Source organism: Hemiscyllium ocellatum, chromosome 21, assembly GCF_020745735.1.
Source record: "Hemiscyllium ocellatum isolate sHemOce1 chromosome 21, sHemOce1.pat.X.cur, whole genome shotgun sequence".
Classification (NCBI taxonomy): Eukaryota; Metazoa; Chordata; class Chondrichthyes; order Orectolobiformes; family Hemiscylliidae; genus Hemiscyllium; species Hemiscyllium ocellatum.
The window spans coordinates 17,918,806-17,941,256 of NC_083421.1; the positions used below are offsets into that span (position 1 = coordinate 17,918,806).

The window sequence follows — 22,451 nt, forward strand, 5'->3', positions numbered from 1 at the left end:
CTACTTGTGGTAACACCATCTTCACATCCACTTTATCCAGGCCTTTCCGTATTCTGTAAGTTTCAATCTGATTTTCTTCATCATGTGTGCCCCCCCCCCCCCCATTCCTGCCATTGCTTTCCTTTATCCAGGTGTATAAAGGAAAGCCCTAGAGAAGGCCCAAGCACCCTACCAGGATCAGCAACTGCTCATATTGGCACAGTTAGTATAAGAACTGACGATCACTGATTTCAGCAGTGGCTCCCAGAGCAGGGTATGGATGATCCTGAGGAGGTGCAGCAAGGAAATATCCCTCATGTAGATGGGTGCCTGGTGACAGGTTTCCATTGCCACTTCATCACCTGAATTCAATCCGGACTCCTGGAGATTGGATCAGCAGTGTGTTCTCCCTCCACACACTGTCCACCCTGGATCCCTCCCACCCCCCCCACCGAGACCATATTCCATAATAATAAGAATTGGACAATCCTTAACTATCTATAACATGACTGACTGCGACGGTTCATTTCTTCAAGATGCAAGATCACAAAAACAGTTGGTCAGCTGCAGCTGATAAAGGAAGCTAAGGATTAAACAAGATTTTAGAAGAGAGGGCTTATAAAGTGGCAAGAAATAGCAGGAAGTCCAACGATTGGGTGGTTTTTAGAATACAGGCAATGAAGTCCAAGAAACTGATAAAGGGAGGATAGGATATCGATCTCACCCAAAGAAACACACAAATAGATTGTCAAGGTAACATTTGGCTGTACTAAACATGTGTCCACTACAAGCACAGTCAAAATTCATTATGGGAAATAGAGAAATGATTAGTTTGTGTTTTCTTTTGAGGAAAGATGCATAATATCTCTGAACTGAAAATCCAAATGGCTGGGAACAAAGAGGAGCTGAAGGAAATTAGTATTAGAAGATTGTACTGGAGAAATTAATGGGGCTGAAAGTTAATTTTTTAAAAAATTGCAGTACCTTATGGTCTACATCAGAGTGTTGACTATAGAGATAGTGAACGCATTGACCATTATCTTCCCATTGGCATTGCCTGGACTCTGACCTCTGCTACTGATTCACTCACCATGTTCCCCCACATAGCACTGTGATAATGGCCTGACAACCAGATTCTTGTAATGTCAATGATGACTTCTCGAATAACAGTCTTTGAGAATGAATGTCAGCCATGTTCTCCTATAGCTACCATTGGGATCAGCAGCACTGGAGTTAACATGTCATGAATTTGATCACTGGCGGGTTTGACTTTTCGCTGACAGTTAAACTGTGACTCCTCTTTAATATTGAATGATGGTAGTGTTATGTATCGTTGATGGAACTGATACCTAATGTTCTGGAGTTCTGATAAACATTGCCTTGGGACCTGGCTCATTCTGATCCAGTGCTGCTAATAGCTAGCCTTTGTATTCCCTCTCTCAAAATGCACAGGGGAGAAATAAACAGGCTTCTTATTCTATACTGAATGAAGACCGCTTTCAAACACTGAGGTTCATGATATTACTCCGCTATTTGTATTTGGTAAAATCTAATGAAGGAACTTGTGCACGTTTGTAATGTTTCCATGATAAGTTTTAGGTGACAATATCCTATATATTTTGTCCTGATAAATAATTCACATTCTTTTTCACTTCTCTGCCTAAGAATTGGGGCCAAGATACATGCATGCACATGCATGCGTGCAGACACACGCAAATACACTTTCATACTCTTGCATGCTTGTATGCTTACTTGTGTGCACGTGCTCTTGCATGCATGCATTCTCATGCTGTCTCATTCACATGCAAACACTCATGCACGCATATGTGCATACACTCACCCTTCAATAAATACTTTCTTTCTCTCTCTCTCTCTCTCTCTGTCTCTCGTGCTCTCTCACTCCCTCTTGCAAACACACACCCCCTTGCTCCCTCTCATGCACATGGCTGTATCAAATGTTATCAACCCAAGTGGTATTATTACTTAACAATTTGATCCCAGTCTAAAAACGGCTTGTTGGATTAAATTCTGTCTTGTTTTAGAGTTGACAAGGTGGTTTTTCACTGAAACATAATCACACAATGTTGCAGATTTGTTTTTAAAGAAAAAATCGAGGCTTATTTAACAAAAGAAGTGAAGGTAAGATGCAGTAGAGTAGTCTATTTACTTATAATAACAAACTTGCATACTTTGCAATGCATGGTTAAATATGATCCAATTAATTCTCAAACCAGTTGTTGAAAGATTCCAAAGTATTCCTGTCCCATACATATGCCAGAAAATCCCTTTGCCGAACAACTCAATGGGTTTAATTAGACTTCAACTTCCATACAGGAAAATCTGGTACCTTATTCCTGGAGCTATGATACATCTGAGCTTAAATAATCTCAGCTTCAAATAACTTCTTCAGGATTTTATCCCAACACTGGTCTGGGGTTATCAGTATTTCTTTAGTCTAATATTAACAAATCAAACTGTCGTCTCTGCTTTTTGGGATAAGCATTAAGTAATTAAACTTCTGCGCAACTTCCCTTAAGCTTAAAAAAAGTCCTGAAATTTCTAACAGAAGCTTTGAGGCACAATTGTTTACTTTGTTAGGTCGTACACCCTCTTAAGTTAAATAAAAACCCATATGTCTGAAGACTAGACCTGTCAAACTGTTTTCTAATAAAAGTCACCATGGCTACAGAAGCATTCGTCAATTATTAATTCCTTCACGCAGGAAAAAAAAATACACCATTACTTCAAATCCAAACTTTAACACAAGTGGTATCAAAATATATGTATAAGTCACATTCATATATAGATATATATAGAATCCCTACAGTGTGGAAGCAGGCCCTTCGGCCCAACAAGTCCACACCACCCAGACCCATTCCCCTACCCTATTATCCTCCATTTCCCCTGACTAATGCACCTAGCCTACACATCCCTGAACAGTATTGTCAATTTAGCATGGCCAGTTCCCCTGACCTGCACATCTTTGGATTCTGGGAGGAAACCAGAGCACCCAGAGGAAACCCACGCAGACATGGGGAAAATGTGCAAACTCCACACAGACAGTCACCTGAGGCTGGATTCACTCCCAAGACCCTGGTGCGGTGAGGTAGCAGTGCTAACCACTGAGCCACCATGCCGCCCTACATTCCATACATTACATTTTCATTTATATAGCATCTTTCACGGAAGCTGGAGTTCCAAAAGATCTTCTGAGCCAGTGAAGAATTGTAATGTAGACAATGCAACTGTCTGTGTTGTCACAATATGTAAATAGTTGTGCTGTTATTTTGAGGGACAAGTATTGACCAGGACACTGGGGAGCAGCACTTCCTCAAAACGTTGCTGAGAGAGGGTTGATATTGGCACTGAAAGGAAAGGAATAGTGGATAACCTGAATAATTGCTCTGTATCACAGTAGAGGAGGTGATCAGCATATTGAAAATGCCAAAGAAAGTGATATTAAATGAGGGACACTATTTCATAGAATCATGAATCATGGAATGCCTACAGTGTGGAAACAGGACCTTCGGCCCAACAATTCCACACCAACACTCTGAAGAGTATCCCACCCCATAACTCTACATTTACCCCTGACTAATGCACCTAACTTACACATCCTGGGCACAATGGGCAATTTAGCATGGTCATTTCACCTGACTGGCATATCTTTGGATTGTGGGAGGAAACCAGAGCACCCGGAGGAAACCAGATCACCCAGAGGAAACCCATGATGTTAAGTTAACATAATTACCATTAGCAATGAAACCATGGATGATATTAATGTTACAGTAATCAGTAACAAAAGTTTGATTTGAGACAGCAGATTTTCAGATGTCTCGAATGAAGTGTTAACATGTCGTTATCCGCTGCACCCGATGTGGCCTCCTCTATATTGGGGAAACAGGCCGCCTACTTGCGGAATGTTTCAGGGAACACCTTGGACACCCGGACCAAGCAACCTAACCACTCCGTGGCTCAACATTTCAACTCCCCCTCCCACTCCACCAAGGACATGCAGGTCCTTGGACTCCTCCATCGCCAGACCATAGCAACATGACGGCTGGAGGAAGAGCGCCTCATCTTCCGCCTAGGAACCCTCCAACCACAAGGGATGAACCTAGATTTCTCCAGTTTCCTCATTTCTTCTCTCCACCCCCCCCCCCCCCAACCAAACCTTGTCTCAGCCAAATCCCTCTAACTCAGAACCGCCTTCCTAACCTGCAATCTTCTTCCTGACCTCTCCGCCCCCACCCCACTCCGGCCTATCACCCTCACCTTGACCTCCTTCCACCTATCGTATTTCATTCAACCCTTCCCCCAAGTCCCTCCTCCCTACCTTTTATCTTAGTCTGCTGGACACACTTTCCTCATTCCTGAAGAAGGGCTCATGCCCGAAATGTCGATTCCCTTGCTCTTTGGATGCTGCCTGACCTGCTGTGCTTATCCAGCCACACGTTTTCAGCTCTGATCTCCAGCATCTGCAGTCCTCACTTTCTCCTAGAATGTGGTAGTACCTTATATACAGAAGCTTCCCACCATGCGATGATGACCAGGTCACCTGTTTCTGTGATATTGGTTGAGGGTTAACCATGAACCAGGATACCTGGGAGAAAACACACCTATCCACTTCAAATCATGCCACTCAGTCTTTTACGAAAGGGTCAAATGTGGTTTGGTTTTACCCTTACCCAAAGCACATACCTCGGTCAGGACAGCGCTGGAGCTTCAATCTGGTTGTTATGTGCTCAAGTGCTGTGATGGAACGTGACATCTCAACTGAGTGCAGATTCTATTTGGCTTCCCTCAATATTTGCTTTGGTTCTTCTTTGTAGACAAAAGAGTGCTGAGGTTTCATGTTGGTTCTGTCAAGGGGTTGGGAGTTTTAGGTTGATTGAATGTTGGTTATTTCAGGGGAAAGTACCTTTCTTAATCTGATTCATGGTTTGGTATAGACTTAAAACATTGAGAAAAGCAACCACTGATGAAAAGTTATTAAAGTGGATTGTGGGTGTGGAATTACCAGGAGAGTGAGAGTTGCTTTGTGGCTGTGCTATAGACCAGCTTTATAGGAGTTCCACTGCACACTGTGCTCAAGGGAGTCACTTCAACCAACTTTCGAAGCATTGCTATATTCACTTGCTGACTGAGGAGAATAAGTGTTTTTCCTATGTTACTCTCACTTGGTTAGAAAACTCAGATTCTCTACATACTTCTCTTTGGTTGTTTGTAAGTTGAATGTGAGCAAGCGAGTCACAGGCTAGTCCTGCCCATTCTTCTCTCATCTAACCATTGCACATGGTTAGATGAGAGAACTTCCCTGTATCAGAATCCAGCTCTCTTACTAATACTAGAGTTCGAAAATACTATAAAAGCTTTTTCATGTTTGTATAGTTTAGAGACGTTTGCATTATTGTTTGTGCTTTAACATTAGATTGATTTATCTCACTGTGGTTGTTAGATTTTAGGGTAGGTCTTCATAGGTGAAGAATAGGTCGTCAATTTACCAAGTCTGGTCTTTCTCAGGAACGGTAAGCCTGAAGGAGGTGAGAGATATCAGGACCGATGTTCCTGAGACAATGTGTTAGAAGTGGAAAACAAGTCCTCAGTTCACCATCGGGAAGATAAAGAGCGTGTACAATGCAGCATTTGGAACTTATCAGAAGAACAGATCTAGATCAGGAGAGATCACTGATATTGAGTAGAACATAAGATAGGACAGAACAGGCCTTTCAGCCCTTGATGTTTTATCCTTCTCTAAGATTAGACTAACCTACATACCCTTCATCTTACTATCATCCATGTGCCTATCCAAGAGTCGCTTAAATGTCCCTAATGTGTCTGACTCTACTACCACCGCTGCAGTGCATTCCACGCACCCACCACTCTGAGTAAAGAACCTACCTCTGACATCTCCCCTAAATCTTCCTCCAATTATCTTAAAATGATGTCCCCTCGTGACAGTCATTTCCACCCTGGGAAAAAGTCTGTGGCTATCCACTCTGTCTTTGCCTCTCATCAGCTTGTACACTTTTATCAAGTCATCTGTCATCCTCTTTGCTCCAGTGAGGAAATCTCTTGCTTCCTCAACTTTTCTTCATAAGACATGCCCTCCAGCCCAACAGTATCCTGGTAAATCTCCCCTGCACCCTCTCTAAAATTTCCACATCCTTCCAATAATGAGGCAACCAGAACTGAACACAATATTCCAAGTGTAGTCTAACCAGGGCTTTATAGAGCTGCAGCTTAACCTTGGGGCTCTTGAACTCAATCCCCCTGCTAATGAAAGCCAACACACCGTAAAACTTAACAACCCTATCAACTTGGGTGGCAACTTTGGGGTCAATTTCCATAGATCCCTCAAGTCCGATAGAATGGGGAAATGGTATGATGGGAAGAATTGTCTCTTACCAGGATCCAGGTCTGCCCACAACAAAACATTCGAGACATTGATGGTAATCTCTTGATTTGGGATTATGGGTGAGTGGTCGCCAGTTTCTGGAATGTTCACTAATTCTCCTCTTCCTACAGCGAGAGACATTGTTGAGGCAACTGGAGACCAACCAGCTTGATATCGATGCCACACTGGAAGAACTGTCTGTACAGAATGAAACTGAGGACCAGAATTATGAACTGTAGGTGTTTCATTCGTCTCACAAATGTGAGGCATGTGAGCAGGCCTCCAAATGCTCTGAATCCTTTCCATCCAAAATGATTTGCGGGTTTTAGATGCATTTTTTAAAGTGTGATCTGAAATATGCCATTTTATTGTGACCTCTCCCCTTGCATTAATGTGCGTATTTAAGTTGCATTGTTAGGGGAACATTACACTGTCAAAGTACTTTGTCTGTAATAGTCCCTCACTTAAGAACTGTCCACATCACTTCACAAACATTTGTCTTCAAAGCATTCAATCGAATCATATCATTACAGCAAAGAAGGAGGCCATATAACTCACTGTGTCTATGTTGGCCCTTCTAAGGAGTGACAGAGTGCCTTTCCCCAATCTCTGTACATTCAGTTTCTTCAGATGTTTAAAATGTTTTGAAAATGTAGAAAAAGAAACAGCACAGAAAGAGGCGCTGATGTTTATCATGTCTGCACAGGCCAAGAAATAAGCCACTCGGCCGAATCTCATTTTCCAGCATTTGATCTCTATCCCTGTTGGCTACAGGTGTTCACGTGCATATTCAGGTACCTTGAAAATTTGTCAAGGGTTTCTTCCCCTCTACTACCCCTTCAGGCAGTCTCCACCCCTTGGGGAAAACATTTTCCTCATCTCGCTCTCTAATATTTCTGTGTGTTGTTGATGTTTTTTTCCTCAAACACACCTATTCAATGTACCCATTTATAGAGTGCTACAGCGCGGAGACAGGCCCCTTGGCCCAAACTGATCCATGTCTGTCTGTGCTGACACCATTTCCCTGCACTTGGGTATATCCTTCTAATTCTCTCCTATCCATGTATTTGTCCAAATGCCTTTTAAATGTTGTTAATGTATCTGCCTTAACCACTTATACTGGCAGCTTATTCCATATATGTACCACCTTCTGTGTGGAAAAAAAACATTGTCCCTCAGGTTCCTTTTTATTCTTTCCCCTCTAACCTTAAACTGATGCCCTCTAGTCCTCGAATCCCTACCCTGGGAAAAAGACTGAGTGCATTTAGGCCTCTCATGATCTTATACACTTCTATAAGATCCCCCCTCAGTCTTCTACCCTCTAAAGAAAAGAGTCCTAGCTTTTCCAACCTCTCACTATAGTTCAGACCATTGAGTCCAGATAACATTCTTGTAAGTTTCTTCTGCACTGCTTCCAGTTTAATACCATCCTTCCTATAACAAGATGACCAAAATTAAACACAATTCTCCAAGTGTGGCCTTACCACGTCCTGGATGACTGCAGCATAATTTCCCAACTTCTATACTCTCTGCCCTGACTGCTGAAGGCCAGTGTACCAAAAGTCTTTTTCATTGTCCTGTCTACCCGTGACTCCACTTTCAGAGAACTGTGCTGAATTCCCAAATTCCCTCTGTTCCACTACACTCCTTAAGGCCCTACCATTCGCTAAGAAACTCCTACCTTGGTTTGACTTTCCAAAATGCAAGACCTCACAGTTATCTATATTGAACTCCATTTGCCATTTCCCAGCCCACTTCCCCAGCTTACCAAGGTCTTGCTGCAATTTTGTGATAACCATCCTCACTGTCCATGATACCACCTATTTTAGTGTCATCTGCAATTTTACTAATCGTTGCCTTGCATATTCTCATCCAAATCATTGATATAAGTAACAAACAGCAATGGCCCCAGCACCAACCCCTGAGACACTCGACTAGTCACAGGCCTCCAGTCCGATAAGCATCCTTCCACTATTACCCTCTGCTTCCTACCATCAAGCTAATTGTGTATCCCTTGGATTCTGTGCAATCTAACCTTCCAGAGCAGCCTACCATGTGGAACCTTATCAAAGGCTGTACTGAAATTCATAGACTACATCTACTGCCCTGCCCTTGTCAACCTTCCTGGTCACTTTATCAATGCACTGACAAATTTTCAGCGGAAGTTTGGTACACTTTTTTTAAGCAGCGATTTGCTGCTGCACAACCTGTTCTACACCGATGGCAGTTCTCAGTCTGCTTTGGTGCTAGTCTCTCAGCTCTGTCTGCGTTGGTTTCCTCCCACAATCCAAAGATGTGCAGGTCAGGTGAATTGGCCATGCTAAATTGCCCCATAGTGTTAGGTGCATTAGTCAGGGGGAAATGGGTCTGGGTGGGTTCGTCTTTGGTGGGTCGGTGTGGACTGGTTGGGCTGAAGGGCCTGTTCCCACACTGTTTGGAATCTAAGAATCTAATCAAGAATTCTACTGACTTTTTTAAAATCAATACAGATAAATTCACTAGTATATTGATTGCATTTATGGATTCTAAACATTTTGAACAATTGCCACTGGTTTTGGAGAAAAATGATTCAGTAGAATTCTTGCTATTTCTGCATGGGTTTTGGACCCCACTTTGTATGGCAGTACTGGACTTGGGAGATATAAAGTTTATCCCTCCTTAACACTGACGAGTACAGGGACGATTATATTTGCTTAAATGTTGTTTGCTTAGACACTATAATGGACTCTCACTGTGTCAGAGTTCCAGGTCTCTCTATTTTTATCATACGGTCCCATTGTGTGAAAACTTCCTGTCATTTTTTGGAAATGGCCTGCATTGCACGGTGTACCATGAAAATTTTAGCTCCACCTCGCTTCTTGACATTTAGAACAAGGTATTTGTGAGGCTGCCTGTTTCTTTGAGTCTGCATCCCAAGCTTAGGTTAGAACATTTCCTTCTATGGAGAGTACTTGTTTGTCTCAGTTTTCCCTCAAGGTAGAACTCCGATGGTGAGCTGCTTCTGCACTGTTAACCTGTTCCCTGGAATGATTTCCTCTGTCTTGCTGTTTGTGCCTGCTTCTGTACAGTAATGTTCCTTAAAAAGAGCTTTGAGGAGGGTCACTCATTTAAACCAACCATAAAACACTTACTACCCCAGGTTCAGAAATCTGATATTTATTACATCAGAAAAGTGTAGATACCAAGGAGACTTGATTGAAAAATTTAAAATAATTGACACAATTATTCTTTTTATGGAAACACCTCTGAAATCTGCAATGAGCGCCATGATTTGTATTTTGTCTACTATAAATCAGTGGACTTTGAAGCAATTTTTATCCCTGTCACCAGTTTTTGCCTTATGTTCCAAGATGGACCAGGAGAGCCAAGTGTTTAACAACAGGAGGTTTATTCGGATGTTTACTCGACAGGCAGCAAGGTTAGAGAGGGAGCTGTTTATCTGCCCAAAACTGCAGGTGATGGTGTTGTCATGTGATGTGATTGGACTCTTAAAGTGAGAGTCCGCCATACTTGCACAAATACCTGACATCTGCTGTTACTTGTGTGCACATCTCTTTGCTCTCGGTGACTTAAAGTAATCCAAATAAACTTCTGTGTCAATTATTTTAAATTCTTCAACCAAGTCGTCTTGGTATCTACAATTTTCTGGTGTCATAAATGTCAGATTTTTGAACCTGGGGTAGTAAGCGTTTTTAAGTTTGAATCTAGCGATCCTCCTCAAAGATCTTTTTAAGGAACATCATGACGCACCATAAGGAGAGCCAGGATGTCTCAATGTCTTGTGTAAGAATGATTTTAGAGCACTGTGACTATGTTTACTCATTTTAGCTATATGTCTGCACCCTATTTACTTTTGTTAGGTGTTTGTCATATATCTTTTAAGACTGTCACATGCAATATTCAGCTTGCTTCCATTCTTGCAGTCTTTAATTTCGACTCTAGTCTCTGTCCTACTCGTGTACATTATAAGTTATCATGTAATTCCTTCTCCCACACTCAAACCCCTCACATCAACATTGATTTGCAATTATCCCTCCAGAATGGGCTGGAATTTGGGAAATATACCTCTGGTGCTGTGTGGGATTGGGGAAGGGAGTGATGTGGACAGTGTAAGCGCAATGTGGTATAAAGTGTACTTCTGGGGTATGGGGTCACTGACAGACTTGAAGTGTGGATGAAGAGTAGTCCTCAGGGGGAGGGTACGTTTTGGTGTAGTACAGTGCACTGCTGGGAAGTACCAATAGGGTTTTCTTGACCTTGATGCGGACGTTATATTGTCTATGAAGGAATGGCTGAGTGAAATGTGAGGCATTGACTGTTGGACAGTGAATACAAGGATGTTCAGTGTGAGAGCCATAAATGTTCACAGCTCAGTTAGCGTCTGTAAGAAAAGCCTATTGAATCGATAATACCTGGTTCTAAGTTATTTATTTGAAGCCATTGTAATGTTTGACGCAGGAGATTAGTTTTCCAATCAGCAGGTACTTTTCAGTGCTATGATACTGAGTTTCTTGGCAAGAGCTGAGCACTGAATCATTCGAAGCACTGTAGCTTATGCTTACACACAATGGTGCTCTGCACTCTAGCCTTGAAGGCTTGTGAATGTGCTGCAGGTTTTAGGAGGACTCCAAGCTGCATTTTGATTAAGAATTTGGAGCTGCTGGGAAGACTGAGCCAGTGCTCAGTTCTAACTTTGTAATTTCAGTTGTGATTCAGCAGGTGGGTGACATTATCACAATTATATTTGAGGCTCAGAGTAGGGCTCTGTGGTAGTGTCCCAACTTCGGTAAAGGAGGCTCAGGTTCAAATCAATCTGCTCCACAGGTGTGTTAGAGCATTTCCGAATGGATTGCTTAAAAATATCATGAGGCTCAGGTCAGTCAGGCTGGAAATCTGAAAGAAGAACAAAGCGCTGGAGAAACTCAGACTTGGTTCTCAGGAAGAGTCATATTGAACTCGAAATGTTGTCCATACCTGCTGCCAGGCCTGCTGGGATTCTCTAACACTTTGTTTTTATTTCAGATTGGTGAATGTTATCTGTAAAACCTTGAGCAGGTTCTTGCATCGTTGTGTCATTTACATTCTGTATCGGAGGTAGAATTTTGATTTGATTTTCTCCTTTTCCATGTTGCTGTTGTTGGGTCAGCAAATCCTTGAGCTCATGTATGCGTACATGTTTCAGTTTAGGAATGTAACACGTGACTACTTCATGAACAAGTTCATCATGGACTGCAAGAACAGTGATTGCTGGCAGGCTAAAACAATCATCCCTGATGCTATTTCTGCCAGGTTGCTAGGAGAACACAAAGAATAAGATCTGTGCTAGAAATTATCCTGGTTGAATCATCGAATCCTATTGAGGGAGGTGTTTACATTTGAATGCTCTAATAAAGTAACTAATCATCTATAGAGGAGAAGACTGAGATACGGGCTATTAGACTTGAAAGGATTGAGGTTGGTAAAGAAGAGATGTTAGCTATTCTAGAAGATGTGAAAGTAGGTAAGCCCCTTGGGCCTGATGGGATTTATCTGAAGGTTCTCTGGGAAGCTAGGGAGGAGGTGGCGGAGCCTTTGGCCTTGATCTTTGAGTCATCATTGTCTACAGTTTTAGTACCAGAGGACTGGAGGATTGCAAATGTTGTGCCCTTGTTAAAGACAGGCAGCAGAAATGACCCAGGTAATTATAGACCAGTGAGCCTTACATCTGTTATAGGAAAAGTTTTGGGAAGGATTATAAGAGATAGGATTTATAATCATCTAGCAAGCAACAATTTAATTGGAAATGGTCAACATGGATTTGTCAAGGGCAGGTCGTGTCTCACAAACCTCAGAGTTTTTTGAGAAGGTGACCAAGCTTGTGCATCAGGGTAAGGCAGTTGACGTGATGTACGTGGACTTCAGTCAAGCCTTTGATAAGGTTCCACATGGTAGCATATTGGAGAAAATGCGGAGGCATGGAATTGAAGGTGATTTAGCAGTTTGGATTAGAAACTGGTTTTCTTTAAGAAGGCAATGAGTGGTGGTTGATGGAAAAGTTTCAGCCTGGAGTCCGGTTCCTAGTGGTGTGCCATAAGGATCTGTTTTGGGACCACTGCTGTTTTATAAATTTTTATAAATGACTTGGACGCAGGCTTATGTGGATGGGTTAGTAGTTTGTAGATGACAATAATGTCAGTGGAGTAGTGGACAGTGTGGAAGAATGTTACAGTTTGCAAGAGGACTTGAATAAACTGCAGAATTGGGCTGAGGGGTGGCAAATGGAATGCAATGCAACTAAATGTGAGGTGATTCACTTTGGGCAGAATAACAGGAAGGCAGAATACAGGTCAATGGAAAGATTCTTGGTAGTGTGGATGTGCAGAGGGATCTTGGTGTCCATGAAAATAGATCCCTGAAAGTTGCCATCCAGGTTGATAGTGCTGTTAAGAAGGCACATGGTGTGTTAGGTTTTGTTGGTAGAGGGATTGCGTTCCGGAGCTGTGATGCTATGCTGCAACTGTACAAAACGCTAGTGTGGCCTCAGTTGGGATGGGGAGAGTGCACTGAGGGGTGGTGCAGAGAGAGAGGGAGGGCACTGAAGGGTGGTGCAGAGAGAGGGAGGGCACTGAAGGGTGGTGCAGAGAGAGGGAGGGCACTGAAGGGTGGTGCAGAGAGAGGGAGGGCACTGAGGGGTGGTGCAGAGAGAGAGAGAGGGAGGGCACTGAGGGGTGGTGCAGAGAGAGGGAGGGCACTGAGAGGTGGTGCAGAGAGAGAAGGAGGGCACTGAGAGGTGGTGCAGAGAGAGAAGGAGGGCACTGAGGGGTGGTACAGAGAGAGGAGGGGGGCACTGAGGGGTGGTGCAGAGAGAGGAGGGAGGCACTGAGGGGTGGTGCAGAGAGAGGGCACTGAGGGATGGTGCAGAGAGAGAGGGAGGGCACTGAGAGGTGGTGCAGAGAGAGAAGGAGGGCACTGAGAGGTGGTGCAGAGAGAGAAGGAGGGCACTGAGGGGTGGTGCAGAGAGAGAAGGAGGGCACTGAGGGGTGGTGCAGAGAGAGAAGGAGGGCACTGAGGGGTGGTGCAGAGAGAGGAGGGGGGCACTGAGGGGTGGTGCAGAGAGAGGAGGGGGGCACTGAGGGGTGGTGCAGAGAGAGGAGGGGGGCACTGAGGGGTGGTGCAGAGAGAGGAGGGGGGCACTGAGGGGTGGTGCAGAGAGAGGGCACTGAGGGGTGGTGCAGAGAGAGGGCACTGAGGGGTGGTGCAGAGAGAGGGCACTGAGGGGTGGTGCAGAGAGAGGGCACTGAGGGGTGGTGCAGAGAGAGGGCACTGAGGGGTGGTGCAGAGAGAGAAGGAGGGCACTGAGGGGTGGTGCAGAGAGAGAAGGAGGGCACTGAGGGGTGGTGCAGAGAGAGAAGGAGGGCACTGAGGGGTGGTGCAGAGAGAGAAGGAGGGCACTGAGGGGTGGTGCAGAGAGAGGAGGGCACTGAGGGATGGTGCAGAGAGAGAGAGGGCACTGATGGGTGGGGAGAGGGCATTGAGGGGTAGTGCAGAGAGAGGACACTGATAGGTGGTGGGGAGAGGGCACTGAGGGGCGGTGCGGGGAGAAGGCAGTGAAGGGGGGTGCAGAGGGAGGGCACTGAGGGGTGTGGTGGAGAGAGGGCACTGAGGGGTGTTTGAGCTTGCACTGTGGACCAGTGGATAGGACTGAAGTAAACATTTGAATAAGGGGAGTTGAAATATCTTGCTCAGCGTCACGTGAACTTTATGCATCGGAGATGTCAGAGCAAAGGTAGTGGTGGGGATGTGAAACTAAGTATTAACAGCAATGGCTGTCATACCAATGTACAATATCAGTGAATGAAGGGGTGTGAGACAGTGAAAGGATCTCAGGATCATTCCTTGAGCAGCCAGAAATGCCTGCTTGAAGGTGGGAAGAGGAACAATTGAGGAGTGAAGGCAAATGGAGTGAGAGGACTGAGGATGAAGAACCGTGGATACAATGAGAAGCAGAATGGCTAGTGAGCCACATTGAGGAGATATTGGAATAACATAGCAAAGGCACTCTGACTGAGAGTCTTTTTTGGAGATTTGATGTGGGGAATTCATTGCTGTGAACAGAACTGGGGCCAGGCTAAATAGAACCAAAGAATGAGCTTCCATTTCTGTAACAGCGTTTATATGAACCTGAAACATGGGCTTCCAGGGCAGGTGACTAAATGCTTGGTGAAAAAGAGCGTTTGAGGAGAAGGAAATGGGGAGACCTTGAGAAGTTTGAGGTTATGGCTTTGGAAGCTGAAGACATGGACAGAAATGGTACAACAGTTACAATCAAGAGGCCTGAGTCAGAGAAACAGAGCGATCTCAGAAGGAGATTATAAGATGAGAATTGTAAAATCTAACATTGCTTGATCAGGAATGACTGTAGTTCAGCGAGCACAGAGGTGGTCATATGAACGGGAACTGGTCTGATTTAAGACATAGGCAGCAGAATTTTAGATGATATGTTTATAGCAAGAACTTGTGCATGGCTGTGCATCTTCAACCATTCAGCACTCTGTCAGGACTATACTGGGCTTGCCTGTTTAGACTTTGTTCAAGTCGGAATCCTGAGGCTAGAGTGTTTTGAACTGCTATTGACAGCAATAACAGAATCTCAGAATTGCTATGGTGTGAACAGAACCATGGTCCATCATGTCTGCACCAACTCTCTGAGCATTTTGATGTAGCGCCAATCTCCTGCCTTGACCCCACATTATTTAAGTAACTACCCAATGCCCTGTTGAATGCCTCAATTGAACCTGACATTATCTCAGCTTCAGCAGTGCGTTCAGACCTGACCCACTCGTCATATGAAGATGATTTTCTCACCTCGTATTTTTCTGAAACACTTTACAACTATGATCTCTGGTTCTCAATCCTTTTGCAAGCCGGAAATGTTCCTCCCTATTTAGTCTGTCGAGATCCTGCAAGACTTTGAAAATTCCGATCAAATCTCCCCTCCACTTTCTCTGCAAAGAGAACTGTCCCAATTTTCCCAAACTATCCTCATAACTAAAATTTCTCACCCTTCGAATCCACCTTGCATGTGGCTTCTGCACTCTCCAGCGCATTTGCATCTTGCCCTGAAGTGGGGCACCCACAACTGCTGGGAGTCAGTTAGCTCTGTTGGCTGGACAGCCAGTTTGTGATACAGAGTGTTACCATTGCATGGGTTTATTTCCCACACTGGCTGAGTTTACGATGAAGGGCCTTCTCTACCTCACCTGTCAGTGACCTTTCCGTTAAATGGCCACCAATCATCTCTCTCTAATGAGAACCTCTGGAAGTTCAGGAGAGGTCACCCTGTTGGGAGTTTTAGGCCTCTGAATAGTTCCAGAGATGTAGACGAAAGCATAGCAAAGATTATTCTTGATAGGAGCGAGAGTGACAAAGTAGTTGTTATGGGATCTATAACTTTCCAAATATTGACAGGTTTGGTATGCTTTCCTTTATTGGTCAGAGTATTGAGTACAGGAGTTGGGAGGTCATGTTGCAGCTACATTGGTTAGGCTACTGTTGGAATACTGCGTGCAATTCTGGTCTCCTTCTTATCAGAAAGATGTTGTGAAACTTGAAAGGGTTCGGAAAAGATTTACAAGGATGTTGCCAGGGTTGGAGGATTTGAGCTATAGGGAGATGTTGAACAGGCTAGGGCTGTTTTCCCTGGAGCATCGGAGGCTGAGGGGTGACCTTATAGAAGTTTACAAAATTATGAGAGGCATGGAGAGGGTAAATAGGCAAAGTCTTTTCCCTGGGGTGGGGGAGTCCAGAACTATAGGGCATAGGTTTAGGGTGAGAGGGGAAAGATATAAAAGAGACCTATGGGGCAACTTTTTCACAGAGGGTGGTACGTGTAAGGAATGAGCTACCAGAGGAAGTGGTGGAGGCTGGTACAATTGCAACATTTAAGAGGCATTTGGATGGGTATATGAATAGGAAGGGTTTGGAGGGATATGGGCCGGGTGCTGGCAGGTGGGACTGGATTGGGTTGAGATATCTGGTCGGCATGGACGGATTGGACTGAAGGGTCTGTTTCCATGCTGTACATCTGAGTCTATGACTGGGAATACTATAGTTCAATTACTTCAGATGAGTCAGTTTTTGTCCAATGTGTGCAGGAGGGTTTCCTGACACAGTATGTAGACAGGCCAACAAGAGGCGAGGCCACATTGGATTTGGTACTGGGCAATGAGCCCGGCCAGGTGTTAGATTTGGAGGTAGGTGAGCACTTTGGCGATAGTGACCACAATTTGGTTATATTCCCTTGAGTAATAGAAAGGAATAGATATATACCGCAGAGCAAGTGTTATAGCTGGGGAAAAGGAATCAGGCAAGATTTAGAATGCATAGAATGGGGAAGGAAACTATAGGGAATGGGCACATATGAAATGTGGAGCTTATATAGGGAACAACTGCGTGTTCTTGATAAGTATGTGCCAGTCTGACAAGGAAGAAGTGGTCGAGCAAGGGAGCCGTGATTTACTAAAGAATTTGAATCTCTTGTCCAGAGGAAGAAGGCGGCTTATGTCAGGATGAGACGAGAACGCTCAGTTAGGGCACTTGAGGGTTACAAGTTAGCCAGGAAGGACCTAAAGAGATAGCTAAGAAGAGCCAGGAGGAGACATGAGAGGTCATTGGCAGCTAGGATCAAGGAAAACTCTAAAACTTTCTATCAGTACATCAGGAATAAAAGAATGACCAGCATAAGATTAGGGCCAGTCAAGGGCAGTAGTGGGAAGCTGTGCATGGAGTCAAGAGATGAGGGAAGCGCTAAATGACTGTGTTTCGTCAGTATTCACACTGGAAAAAGACAGTGTTGTCGAGGAGAATGCAGGCTACTAAGTGAGATGGGATTGAGGTTCATACGGAGGTGTTAGCAATTCTGGAAAGTGTGAAAATAGCCAAGTCCCCTGGGCTAGGTGGGATTTATTCTAGGATTCTCTGGGAAGCCAGGGAGGAGATTGCAGAGCTCTTGGCTTCGATCTTTATGTCGTTGTTGTCTACAGGAATAGTGCCAGAAGACTGGAGGATAGCAAATGTTGTTCTCTTGTTCACGAAGGGGAGTAGAGACAACCCTGGTAATTATGGACCAGTGAGCCTTACTTCGATTGTGGATAAAGGTTATAAGAGATAGGATCTATAATCATCTAGAGAGGGATAAGTTGATTAGAGATAGTCAACACAGTTTTGTGAAGAGTAGGTCATGCCTCACAAACCTTATTGAGTTCTTTGAGAAGGTGACCAAACAGATGGATGAGGGTAAAGTGGTTGATGTGGTGTATATGGATTTCAGGAAGGCGTTTGATAAGGTTCCCCACGGTAGGCTATTGCAGAAAATACGGAGGCCATAGGATTGTGGGTGATTTAGCGGTTTGGATCAGAATTTGGCTAAGCTGAAAGAAGACAGAGGGTGGTGGTTGATGGGAAATGTTCATCCTAGAGTTCATTTACTAGTGATGTACTGCAAGGATCTGTTTTGGGGCTACTGCTGTTTGTCATTTTTATAAATGACCTGGAAAAGGAAATAGAAGTATGGGTTAGTAAATCTGCGGATGACACTAACATCGGTGGAGTTGCGGATAGTGCCGAAGGATGTTGTAGGTTACAGAGAGACATAGATAAGCTGTAGAGCTGGGCTGAGAGGTAGCAAATGGAGTTTAATGTGGAAAAGTGTGAGGTGATTCACTTTGGGAGGAGTAACAGGAATACAGAGTACTGGGCTAATAGTAAGATTCTTGGTAGTGTAAATGAGCAGAGAGGTCTCAGTGTCCATGTGCATAGATCCCTAAAAGTTGCCACCCAGGTTGATAGAGTTGTTAAGAAAGTATATGGTGTGTTAGCTTTTATTGGTAGGGGAATTGAGTTTCAGAGTCATGAGGTCAAATTGCAGTTGTCCAAAACTGGTGCGGCTGCACTTGGAGTATTGCATAGAGTTCTGGTCACCGCATTATAGGAAGGATGTGGAAGCTTTGATAAGGGTTCAGAGGAGATTCACTAGGATGTTGCCTGGTATGAAGGGAAGGTCTTATGAGGAAAGGATGAGGGACTTGAGGCTTTTTCATTAGAGAGAAGGAGGTTGACAGTGACTTAATTGAGACATAGAAGAAAATCAAAGGGTTTAATAGGGTGAACAGTGAGAGCCTTTTTCCTCAGATGGTGATGGCTAGCACAAGAGGACATAGCTTTGAACTGAAGGGTGATAGATATAGGACAGATGTCAAAGGTAGACTCTTTATTCAGAGAGTAGTAGGGCATGGTACGCACTGCCTACAACAGTAGTAGGCTCGCCAGCTTTAAGAGCATTTACGTGGTCATTGGATAGACATATGGATGATAATGGGGGAGTGTACATTAGATGGGCTTCAGATTGGTTTCACAGTCATCGAGGACTGAAGGCCCTGTACTGCTGTAATGTTCTATGTTTACCTGTCACAATGCTCCAGCTGCAATCGAGCCAGCATTGTTTGAGTTCATAACCTCACTGCTCTTCTACTCTGTGTGCCTAACTATGAAGCTGCGAATAGTATATACTTTCTTTTCAAATAGTTCTTTCTACCTGTCCTGCCACCTTTAAGAACTAATGCACATTGACACCCATGTGTATCTGGTCCTGCACACTCTTTAAAATTCTACTCTTTATTTTGTATTGTCTTTCTGTGTACCAAAGTGTGGCACCTCTCCCTTCTCTGCATTCAACTTCATCTGTCACCCATCTGCCCTCTCCACGGACTTTTGTCTTTTTGACATTCTGCAGGGTCTAGTTTCAGTGAAAGATGTTCGTGAACATTGATAAGAGCGATGATGCCGGTTTTAAGACATCAGACTGAGTACTGAGAACCGTGAATCAGTGAATGACATCCTTCCCTATTCAATTCCAGGTTACAGCAATCCCAGGAAATACAGTGGAGTTAGTTACCAGGAATCAATTTAATTATTTTCCGAATATAAACTCAGTAAATGGCAGCCAGTTTGACCTCCAGTGAATGAGCTGCAGATCAACAGCTCGTGAGTGCTAATGGATTTGTCAGGAAAGTATTTTCCACCACAATCTCATGGAATAAAAGGGACAGTAATAACATGGATATGAAGTTGGTTGAGTGACAGTCATGGTGACCTATATTTTGGATCTCAATCCCTGCTATGCACCATTTCAAAATATGAGAATGGCTCAAAGTATATTGTGAACTATGAGGAAGATAGTGTTAAATCTTAGAACGACAGATAGGACGTTAGTGGGGACAGACAAGTGGCAGATGGGATTTAATGCAGAGAAAGCTATATGAAGGATATTATTAAGCTGGAGAGGGTTCAGGAGAGATTTACCAGGATGCTCCTGGGTATGGAAGGGTTGAGTTAGAAAGGGAGGCTGGATTTTTCACTGGAACGCAGGAGGTTGAGAGGTGACCTGATAGAAGTTTATAAAATAATGGGTTTAGGTAGAGTTCATAGTAGTTGTCTTTTCTCTGGCTTGGGGGATTTAAAGACTAAGGGATACGTTTTTAAGGTGAGAGGAGAGAGATTTAAAAAGGATGGGGGCAAATGTTTTACACAGGATGGTTCACATGTGGAATGGACTTCCTGAGGAAATGGTGGATGTGGGTACAGTTGCAACGTTTAAAAGACATTTTTATAAATACATGAATAGGCAATGATTGGAGGGATCTGGACTAGGAACAGGTCGGTGGAGCTAGTTTAGGTTGGGATTATGTTCAGCATGGCTTGGTTGAAGGGTCTGTTTCCATGCTGTATGCATCTAAGTGGAAGTGGTTCATTTTTGAAGATTAGATAAAGAGAAACTGTGCAAAATAAAAAATGCAGTTCTAATGGAGTTCAAAAGCAGAGGGACTTGGGTGTATCAGTGCATTATCATTGAAGGTGGCAGGGCAAGTAAGACTTTGGTCATGAAAACAAATGGCATTCTGGGATTTATCAGCATGAGCACATACTTTAAAAACAAGGAGTTCAACACAAAGAAACTATTGAAGGCAGTGATTAGGCCTCTGGTACTCAAAGCTAGACAGCTCACTTCAGGAAGAATGTGCAGGCATGAGAGATTATGCAGTAAAAATAGGTCCAGGAATGAGGGATTTCAGTTGGAAAAGCTGGGATTGAGAAAAAGAAGATTGAGAATGGATTTGGTCAGTGTATTCAAAATCATACGGGTTCTGGACAGAGAGAGAGCTGTTCCCATTGGCAGGATTGAGAACCAGAGGATGGTATTTTACATTTGTGACACTCTGCAGGAAAGGAAGGAATATGGGGACTGGGTGAGATGCTGTTAGGAAGTCAGCACAAAAACAATAAACAGTAGACTTCATGGCCTCCTGTGCTTTCACAGTTTTATGATTCTGACCTTTCGAGAAATTACAACATTTTTGAAGCATTGAAGTGAAAATATAGAAAAACATTTAAATCCATTCTATCTAAGCAGGAATTTGTACATCTTATTTTTATTAATTCATGGGGAATGCGTGTTGCTGGCTGAGCCAACGTTTATTTTCCCTGTCCCTAGTTGCCCCTTGAGAAGGTGGTGGTGAGCTGCCGCCTTGAACTGCTGCAGTCCACCTGCTGTAGGTTGATCCACAATATCATTAGGGAGGGAATTCCAGGATTTTGACCGCGTAACACTTAAGAAATAGCCACGTATTTCCAAATCAGGATGTTGAGTGACTTAGAGGGGAACTTGCAGGTGGTGATGTTCTCATGTATCTGCTGCACTCGTCTCCCTCTAGGTAGAAGTGGTCGTACATTTGGATGATGCTGTCCAAAAGTCTTCAGTGAATTTCTGCAGTGCATTTTGTAAGATAGTACACACTGCTGCTACTGAAGGCAGTGGAGACAGGGTCATTGAATATTTTTAAGTTGGAAGTAGATATTTTCTTGTTAGGCAAGAGACTTGATTATTGAGTGTTGATGAAAATGTGGCATTCAAAATGCAACCGGTTCAGCCATTGTCTTAATAAATAGTGGAGCAGGCTTGAGGGGCTGAATGGCCACTTTATATCCTAAACTGTACGTTTGAAAGGTGTCCTCAAATCGAGGCTGTCTCACAGGCAACCCAGGTGGGGGAATGTCGAGGTTTTCCTGGGTTGAATAGTGCTGGTTATATGACCATCCTAATATGGAAGTTGAATAATTCTTTGAAGATTTACCAGGATGTTGCCTCAGCTGAGGGTCTGAGGTGTGAGGAATGACTGAACAGACTGGGTTGTTTTTTTTTGGGTGCAACCAAAGTTGAAGGCGTATAAGATGAGGAGGGTGGATAGTAAAGCACTTTTCTCCATTGGTAGTGGGGCCAATAACCAGGGGGGTGTAGATTTAAGGTAACAGGTGGAAGGCTAAGAGGAGAGTTGAGGAGAAGTGTTTTCACTCATTGAGTGGTGGGAGTCTGGGTCTCACTGCCTGAAATGGTGGTTGAATCCAAAATATTTCAGTCATATTTAAATATTCACTTGTGTTGCCATAGCCTCCAGGGGATTGGGCCAAAAGCTGAAAAATGGGTTTGGTGCAGTCAGATCTTCATGGACTGATGCAGAGATGATGAACTGAATGACCACTTGTACAGTAAATGTCTGAGTATTTATTACACAGGTAGTGAAAATATATTGATTGGTATTGAATCTGATTGTGGGCGTTCCCCACAGTTACAGCTATCTTCTCCCATTGTCCTCAGGTTGCATATGCTGCCTTGAATCAGTGGTAGCATTCTCTCCTTTAAATCAGATGATGCGTTCATGCATCCCATAACCCAGCAGCTACAACGGTAGTACCCTGGGGCAGTTAGACGCTGATCCGGAAAGTATGAGGTTAAGACTTTGGCAGCAACATGCAGCTGCATTAATCCAGGATGAATTAAAATTAAATCATCTGTCATGACCTCAGGATGTGCCATGGTGCTTAACAGATGATGGAGTTTAATTGCTGGCATGATGTAGGCAACAGCAGCAATTACTGATATGGTCATGGGATAATTTATTTATACTGTTGGATGAGGCTGTTGACCAGGACGTCAGGGACTGTTCCTCAAGCTAGTGCTGTAGCATTGTCTGCTTCTACCTGA

The 22,451-nt window shown here is 43.8% G+C and overlaps 1 protein-coding gene across 1 annotated transcript in view; it reads left to right on the forward strand.

The window, feature by feature from the left end:
• Positions 1–22,451, forward strand: part of LOC132825777 (rab-like protein 6) — a 126,267-nt gene that overhangs the window by 88,090 nt on the left and 15,726 nt on the right. The window contains exon 8 of the mRNA XM_060841243.1: positions 6,508–6,611. Within this exon, the coding sequence (XP_060697226.1) occupies positions 6,508–6,611 (104 nt within the window). The remainder of the gene's footprint in view (positions 1–6,507; positions 6,612–22,451) is intronic.